The sequence below is a fragment of the Limulus polyphemus genome, unplaced genomic scaffold (assembly GCF_000517525.1).
Source record: "Limulus polyphemus unplaced genomic scaffold, Limulus_polyphemus-2.1.2 Scaffold6102, whole genome shotgun sequence".
In the NCBI taxonomy this organism is placed as follows: Eukaryota; Metazoa; Arthropoda; class Merostomata; order Xiphosura; family Limulidae; genus Limulus; species Limulus polyphemus.
In genome coordinates this window covers 41070-50313 of record NW_013671712.1, presented here as the reverse complement: position 1 = coordinate 50313, position 9244 = coordinate 41070, and the positions used below count along the sequence as shown (strand labels likewise).

The 9244-nt window shown below is 32.7% G+C and overlaps 2 protein-coding genes across 2 annotated transcripts in view; both read left to right on the top strand.

Moving 5' to 3' along the window:
- LOC111089388 (lysine-specific demethylase 2A-like) overlaps positions 1–9244 on the top strand; it is a 20300-nt gene that overhangs the window by 3305 nt on the left and 7751 nt on the right. The gene's annotated exons all lie outside the window — the stretch shown is intronic.
- The window catches only part of LOC106473348 (jmjC domain-containing histone demethylation protein 1-like), a 12099-nt gene continuing 5099 nt past the window's right edge, over positions 2245–9244 (top strand). Inside the window, exons 1-2 of the mRNA XM_013934030.2 lie at positions 2245–2914; positions 3372–3560. Of these exons, the coding sequence (XP_013789484.2) occupies positions 2762–2914; positions 3372–3560 (342 nt within the window). The 5' untranslated portion in view covers positions 2245–2761. The remainder of the gene's footprint in view (positions 2915–3371; positions 3561–9244) is intronic.

The following is a 9244-nucleotide window of genomic DNA, read 5'->3' as shown; positions in this document are numbered from 1 at the left end:
ACTCTTGGGCTACTTTGTTACCAATGGAGAGTGGGATTGACCATTACATTATAATGCCCCCATGGCTAGCCATCCCTAATTTGAAGTGATATACTAGAGGGAAGGCAGCTAGTCAACAAACTCTTGGGCTACTTTGTTACCAATGGAGAGTGGGATTGACCATTACATTATAATGCCCCCATGGCTAGCCATCCCTAATTTGAAGTGATATACTAGAGGGAAGGCAGCTAGTCAACAAACTCTTGGGCTACTTTGTTACCAATGGAGAGTGGGACTGGCCATTACATTATAATGCCCCCATGGCTAGCCATCCCTAATTTGAAGTGATATACTAGAAGGAAGGCAGCTAGTACAAACTCTTGGGCTACTTTGTTACCAATGGAGAGTGGGATTGACCATTACATTATAATGGCTAGCCATCCCTAATTTGAAGTGATAGACTAGAAGGAAGGCAGCCAGTCGATAAACTCTTGGGCTACTTTGTTACCAATGGATAGTGGGATTGACCATTACATTATAATGGCTAGCCATCCCTAATTTGAAGTGATATACTAGAAGGAAGGCAGCTAGTACAAACTCTTGGGCTACTTTGTTACCAATGGCCACCAGCATAATGTGAATCAGTGTATAGAAGCAAAACAATCGTTTCAGTAGAAACAGTTATGTAATAGTATTTTAAATTGGTCTTTTTTGGCATCATATTTGTGTCACTGCATTTAATTACGAAAAACGTTACTGCAATACTATATCAATAATTCCAGACAGAGTACATATCCTTAATGCAGCTATATATCCACGCACGGCTCATACGTGCAAAGCATGAAAAATGTCTTGTGCCATTTACTCGGACACACAAGCACACATAATGAGAAGCGTGCTCTCTCAAATAATAAAAGTTTTCTTGACTCAAGCACTTGTTTCTACCTGGTCTCGCTCATTAATTTAAAACAATGCAGTGACTTGTTGTTATGTTGTGTCATTATGAAACCTCGTATACTAACAAAATAAATATGATGTAGTGAGATTACAATTATGTATTTACATATTAGAATATGTGAAACTTGTGTATTCCACCGAACTCCATGTAACTCCTGGATGTCTGTCGAGGAACCCAAGGGTTCCACAGAACCACCGGTTGAGAAGCAACATTATTTATTAAACGTACTCTATTGTTTTAAATTGTAACACTTCGTAACATTATTCATTGAACATACTCTATTGTTTCAAATTGTAACACCTCGTAACATTATTCATTAAACATACTCTATTGTTTCAAATTGTAACACTTTGTAACATTATTCATTAAACATACTCTATTGTTTCAAATTGTAACACTTCGTAACATTATTCATTAAACATACTCTATTGTTTCAAATTGTAACACTTCGTAACATTATTTATTAAACGTACTCTATTGTTTCAAATTGTAACACTTCGTAACATTATTCATTAAACATACTCTATTGTTTCAAATTGTAACACTTTGTAACATTATTTTTCAAATGTAGTTTATTGCTTTAGATTTTAACACTTTTTAGCCTTATTTTTGAAGAGTATTCTGTTGGTTCAGGTTTTACCACTACTACTGTTGCCTTTTAGTTACTGTTGAAATACCCAGCATTGGGGAGTTGTGATAAACAACATTAAATATGTATTTTAGTGTTACTGTCTTTTGTTTTCTAAAGTTTTAAGTAAACAGTTTCATCAAGGCCAGGTAGTTGTACAGAATAAAACCTAAACTGTTGTTCAGCTGAGCAATGGAAATTATGTAAATTCGTGACTAATGAAAGGTTATCTTAGGACATGAATTGTTGCTTCCCCTTATATGTAATTGTAAAAAAATGCAAAAATTACAATAAAAACTGCAAAATGTGAAACTGCAAATTCATCTCTCCATGGATCCACCAAACCTGCATGCCAAATTTGGTGAAGATCCATCAACAGGGAGTGAAGTAATGGTAAAAAAACACCCATAAAAACCTCAAAACTGAATTTGTATCTCCCCATGAAACTACACACTAATTTTGATGAAGATCCATCCACACCCTGTGAAGTATTTATGTGGACATACAACATACAGCACTATTATATTTATATAAATTACATCAATAAAGATATAATCAATAGACGGTACCACATTGTACACACACACACTACTTCCATTATAATAAGATGTATAGAATTACTATAAAAATAACAGTTGCTAATCGCTTTGAATACTATTTCGGTCACATACATAGATAGATACATACATATATATATATATATACACACACTACTTCTATTATAATAAGGTGTATATAATTACTATAAAAACCAGTTGCTAATCGCTTTGAATACTATTTTGGTCACATACATAGATAGATACATATATACACACACACACACACACACTACTTTTATTATAATAAGATGTATATAATTACTATAAAAACCAGTTGCTAATCGCTTTGAATACTATTTGGTCACATACATAGATAGATACATATATACACACACACACTACTTCTATTATAATAAGATGTATATAATTACTATAAAAACCATTTGCTAATTGCTTTGAATACGGCAAATGATTATTATTTCATTTGATGCATTCTGTTTCATTATAAATAATATTTATATTTTTACTTATTAAAACAACATACTTCCATTTGTTCCTCAACAGCCAGTACTGCCTCATACAGCTTGCTGCACAATATGTGCCAAAGATGGGTTTGAAAATAGGAGTGATTCCCACGACGGTGAGTTGACAAGTCTCATGGAATGCTCACAGTGCTGGGAAATTGTGCATCCGGCTTGTTTACGAGAACATTTTCCTGATCTCCAGCAAGAAGGTGTGGTCAGTGATGACCTTCCAAATAGTTGGGAATGCCCAAAATGTTGCAGAGATGGGAAGCCTGAACAAATTAAGGTAAAAAAAAAAAAGAAGACAAACTTAAATGAGTTTATTCTGAATAGTGTATGGGTGGTTTAGGGAAACACTTGCATAGTAGCCTTGAAGAAGAAGAAAATGACAACATTGGTAGATTTGGAAATTTTTCTCACCATTTTTAGAAATATTGGTTGACTGCTGTAATAATTACAATAATGTATTTTTTCGATTATGTATATTACTATTAAAGAGTTTCCTTTTTACATTAGAAAATTTAATATTTTTTGTTTAATCAAAACATTTCTTTGTCAAATTTAGAATTTTAAACTTAGTTCAGTCCCCCTTGTGGAGAACACATGTATACCTAGTATAAACATCAATTTCTTGAGACAGTAATTCTTAATAGTAAATATTAGTGGAGTTATACTAAAAATTTTTATTCATAATTATTACATTTTGGATAAAAAGAGTTAGAGAAAATTAAATTTTTACTTAGCCAAGACAGTTGAAAAGTGGGCGCATGAAATTTTCTGACACGACAAGCCCTGTCCAGGTGAAAGCATCAGAAGGTGTGTACAGTAATCACACAGAACAAGTAAATCTGAAGCAAAATATCTCTATTTCTCAAGATACGAAGACAAAGAAAATGACTGGAACTGCAGATATGCCTCCTGTTAAGAAAAAGGTATATATTCCGGTTTTTGAAACTGAAACCAGTTTTTTTTTTAAACAAGCATTATTTCTTTCACATTAACAGGTTAGCATTCCTTAGAGTTTCATTTTTAAAGCTTAAGGCAAAAACTAAAAGTAAATTTTCATGAGGTAAAAGTTGACAAACCGTGAAGCTTTTAGGGTCACAGGTGTTGTGAAACGTGATCATATAGCTTCAGGGCACATTTTCTTTTCTAGGGGCGAGTAGTGATTATGTTTAAATATCTTCTATGTCTCTAAAGATATAAAATATTTTATTAACCCTTTGACTGTAGCTGCTTTAAATGAGCGTGGAACATTTGTGAGCTGTACATTGTATACAGCACACTCGCATTCAACTATGGGAGGTGGTCTGTATCCTGTATGGGGAATCGGCAGTCGATAGGTTAAAGAGTGGAGATTCACCTTAGTGAGATTTGTTTTAGCTTTTTATTTCAATTGTGCTAGGAAGTGTAGTAACGTTTCTTGATAATGTATGTTTACACAAATGTTAATAAACTTCCAAACTAAATTTTTATTACTGTCCACAAGACCTAATTTTTTCTTAATACTATCTCCTTGAACCAAAAGTTTTATCTAAAATTATGAAGGAATGCATGTTGTGTTACTGATCTCTCTTTCTTGAAAAGATGAAAAACTGCCCTAGTGGTTAGGGCACTCGACTCCCAATCTTTGGGTCATGGGATCAAATCCTGTTACCAAACATGCTTGCCCTTTCAGCCATGGGGGGCATTATAATGTAACGGTCAATTCCACTATTGGAATCACAGTTCTCAGCTAGTCATGGTGTGGGTTTACGGTCCAATATCTGGACTTATGAGAACTGATTTAATGTGGAATCACAGTTCTCATCTAATTATGGTTTATTTATATTCATAGTTCAAGCATGATATTAAATATGATATCTTCAGTACTTACCTTTGTTGCTTTATTTTAATTTATTTAAGTCTTGTTTGTTTTTACTGAAGGCATCAATAATTGTTAAGGTTTGAAGGCTGTTTATCCTGTTATATCTTACTTCTGTATATAAAGTACATATAACCACTTGTGTTTTACCAGTGATGACATACGAGTTTCTGTATGACAGCAATATATTACTTATCTATATAGTGTGTGTGTCCTCAAGTAGTGTTTATGACTAGCATGTAGGAAAAGTATCTTGTACTATATTTTGAGCTACTATTTTAGCTACAGTTATGCATACAATGTGCAAAAACAGCATTGTATACATGCTTCAGAAACGTTTTATATACTAACTTTACTGTACGAGACCTTGTTTTGTTCTAGTTTGACTACCTTCTACAAATTTGTAACAAATGGCTTATATAACTAGTGTTCTGATCACTACTGTGTTGTATCCCTGCCAGCCTTGAAGAGCTCCGTATTGAGCGAAACGTGGTGTCAACAGTGGATATAGCAAAACTAGTGTGGTTGGAATACTACTATTATTATTATACACTCTTCAAAATCCTTAAGAGAGTAGATAATGAATATAGTGTTTAAAAATATAATAGGCCTAACACTAATATCGTACGACAAGTATAAATGCTTGTTTTGTATTACCAAAGGAATATTATTTATAATTAATGCAACGTTGGTTGGCATGCTTTCATTGCAAAACTATAAATACACTTGTGATACATTTCACTATTCATAATAATTTAGTTGATAAAAGAACCTAATGAAGTTTTGTGAGGAACTTTTATGAAATAATCAGTTAAATAAATTTATGAAACAGCTGTTTTAAATACCTTGGAAATTAATTTTTAACCTTTAACTAAGTAATTGTATGAAATAGTTACATAGAAAACTTACTGATTTTTTTAAGGGTTTGCGAAGGTCTAATTATGAACTATAGAGTTTTTGAAAAAATGAATATATGTGTGTGACATAAATCAAACTTTTTTCTATTTGTATTATAAAGAAATCTAAATCCAAGCCAAAAGCTAGCCTGTCATCAGGGAAAAAAGAGAAACTTCCAGTTAAAAATATAAGTAGCAAACATCTTAGTGCTAGTAGACGACGACGAACACGCTGCAAGAAATGTGAAGCGTGCCTAAGATCTGACTGCCGAGAATGTCACTTCTGTAAGGATATGAAGAAGTATGGTGGTCCGGGAAGATCAAAACAATCGTGTGTCAGTCGTCAGTGCATGGCAGTAAGATAACTTATAATTTTTCTTTAGAAAGTTAGGTTTTTAGTGAAATGAAAGCTAAATATTTTGAAATCATGAAATTGTTTGAACGTGAAAAAACAACAACATTGAATTATGAATTTAAATTATTAGTATATACCGGACTTTTAACTGAACAATTTGGGATTGGAGTAAGATTCACATATTTGTTGACAAATAAGAAACTAGTTATTTTAATGAAAACTTGAAGATATAAGTTATAAAAAAACTCACTAGGACTTTTCACAGTTCAACAGCAGATCTACTTAAAATAAGTTATTCATCTCTCAAAACTCGCACGTCCAAATATCTTTAGAATCATATTAGCTACATATTAAATGATCTTTGAAAGTTCTCTGCTTGACGTGAACTTTAAATGATGTTTGTGTGAATACTAAAATAGTACCAAAAATAACTTAGTTGAAGCAATATGTGAATGTTGTTAAAGTTAAAGCAATCCATTAACTCTTTTATGTGGTTGTGCAATTTTTTGCTAGAATGTCTGTAGCATTCTAAATCATTATTTTTACAGCAGCTTGCTTATAGGTAAAATACTAGCCTATCGTTAATACAAGAAAATGCATACAAGGCAAACTATACAGAGAAAATCAATAGATATTTGCATTAAAGAATAACACAATATTTATTGAAACCTTTAGGTAGAAACAATACAAGGCAAACTTTTAATACAGAGAAAATCAACAGATACTTGCATTAAAGAATAACAATATTTATTTGAAACCTTTAGGTAGAAACAATACAAGGCAAACTTTTAATACAGAGAAAATCAACAGATACTGGCAATAAAGAACAACATAGTATTTGTTGAAACATATAGGTAAAAACAACTTTAAAAGTGAAAATATGTTACTTGTTGTATAACATCATTGCAAATCACAGTTCTTAACTGCCATTGAAATATTACAGAAATGTCTGTAAAAATTGAGTAAATTAAATTAAGCTCTTTTGCTTTAAAGAAATAGAAAAGTGTGTGTGTGTGTGTGTTTTTAGCAAAATTTAAACCAAACTTACTCTTAAATTTGAAAACTTAGAGTACCTTCAGAAATTGTGATCACTAAAGTGGGCTGATGAGAACTGATTCAATGTAGAATTACAGTTCTCAGCTAGTCATGGTATGGAGTTAATAATCCAGTAGCTGGGCTTATGAAAACTGATGTAACTTGAATATAAGTTCTCAGCTAGTCATGGTAAGGAGCTTACAGTCCAGTAGCTGAGCGTATGAGAACTGATTCAATGTGTAATCACAGTTCTCAGCTAGTCATGGTATGGAGTTAATAACCCAGTATCTGGGCTTATAAGGATTAATATAACTTGAATATAAGTTCTTAGCTAGTCATGGTATGGGATTTATAATCTAGTAGCTGGGCTTATGAAAATTGATTTAATGTGGAATCACAGTTCTCAGCTAGTCATGGTGTGGGTTTACGGTCCAATAGCTGGGCTTATGAGAACTGATTTAATGTATAACACCTGTAAGTTAGAGACTTTTAAAACTCATTCGTATATAAACCCGCATGGTTTAGTCATGATTTAAAGATACAGAATTTCATAATGGAATTTAAGAACACTTTGTTTATAGATTGCTTTTGGCATTTTTACACAGTTTTTGTACTCTGAAATTTTTAGTTTTTTCGTGTGTTATTTAGACAAACACTTACAATTAATTTTGATATGTTGCATTCCTATTATTGTATGACCTACTTTTAGTGTTACTAGAATGATACCAGTTGTTTTGAAAAGGTTAACAATATGTTGAACAAAGTCTCTCACAGAAATTGTAACATTAATCCTTTGTTTCTTTATTCAGAATATCTGTGTATTTATATGACTAGCTGCCTTCCCTTTAGTCTTTCGCTGCTAAACTAGGGACGGCTAGTGCAGATAGCCCTCTTGCAGCTTTTCGCAACATTCAAACCGAACCAAACTCAAAAGGAACATACTGAATGACTGAAATCATGAAAATAATTGTTTAGAATATTATTTCCTTAATTTTCGTGAAATATGTTTTAGATATAAAATTTCAGGAGAAGTATGAGGTATTATGAATGTTGGGTTTTATCTTATTCATTGAGAAATCCATTATGTAGGAAATATATTTTCCTGTATTTATGATTTGCTTTGTGACACATAAATTCGTGGTTGGTATTTCTTTAATGCACTAAAGTTTCGAAGCTCCCTACCTGACGAACGCTATCGGTAGGTAGTTACGGATTTCCTAACTTACTACTGTTTTGTGACAGAATTTTTACTATCGGTATGAAGTGGACGTGGACACACTATAGACATGTAGTTTTAGTTTCAATTACTTAATAGTTTGCATATGAAATTCTGAAACGTTATCAAGTTTTTATTCTTGTTTCAGAAATTACTACAAGAACACAAGAACGATGACCCTCAGTTAGCCTGTACTGGCACACCTGTCCTTGAGGAGCAGACATCGAAGGTCAGAAATAAACATTTTAATTTTGATTTATGTAGTAAAGCTACACTATTTTTTATTTTTTAGCTTATTTTGCACCACCCACCGCCAACTCTTGGGCTACTCTTTTACTAACAAACAGTGGGATAGACCGTCACATAATAACACCCTCACAGCTGAAAGGGCGAGCATGTTTGGTGGGAGACGAGGATTCAAACCTGCGACCCTCAGATTGCGAGTCAAGCACCCTAACCACCTGACCAAATTCCTTTGAGATTAATCTAGTGTTAGTGGTTATATGCAAGCCTTTTTTAAGTCAGTATGATGTCCATATTAACCTGTGTATTAGATTTCTTACTTTTCTGCTTATTTCATGTGAAAAACAAATATTAAATTTCGAGTTGATTGTTCTAGTCTTCCATTGTTGTTTTCTAAGCCTTTTTTTCCTTTGAACTTTCAGAATTAGTTTGTTTGTGTATCAATTTTGTTTAAGGAGTTTGTCAATGTATACTTCCACCCAGTCTGCCCATTTTTACTGACTAAACTAAGTGCTTTACACAACACACAAAGAGCATTAGTGAGTCAAAGTTTTGTATTTCATTAAAGTATGTTTGTTAGACTTTCTAGTTGGAAGACAAGTTCTTCATTGCACGATAAATGTTATGTGCACTATGATGTGATAGTTTGAGAAATGTGGAAAGATCTACACAATTTATGATCTGTACAAGGTGAAGGAGTCAACAGTAAATTTTCTATGCATATATATATATATATATATATAATTGGTGATGTTTTAAAATCAGGATCATTAAGCTATCAGGGAATCAAAAACTCCAAAATAGAAACAAAACAATTCCTGATTCAAGCTTCATTCATGTTCTAAACAAAGAGCTGGAATACCTTAACATCCAGTAGGAGAGCCTCAGGTTCGGCAATCAATTCTGGAACACATTTCTTATTGGTTGGAAGCCTCTGTAGCCAGTGAATGATAGCCTGAAAAATTTAACAGTTAAAAAAACTTTAGACAGATTTCTAAAATACAGAC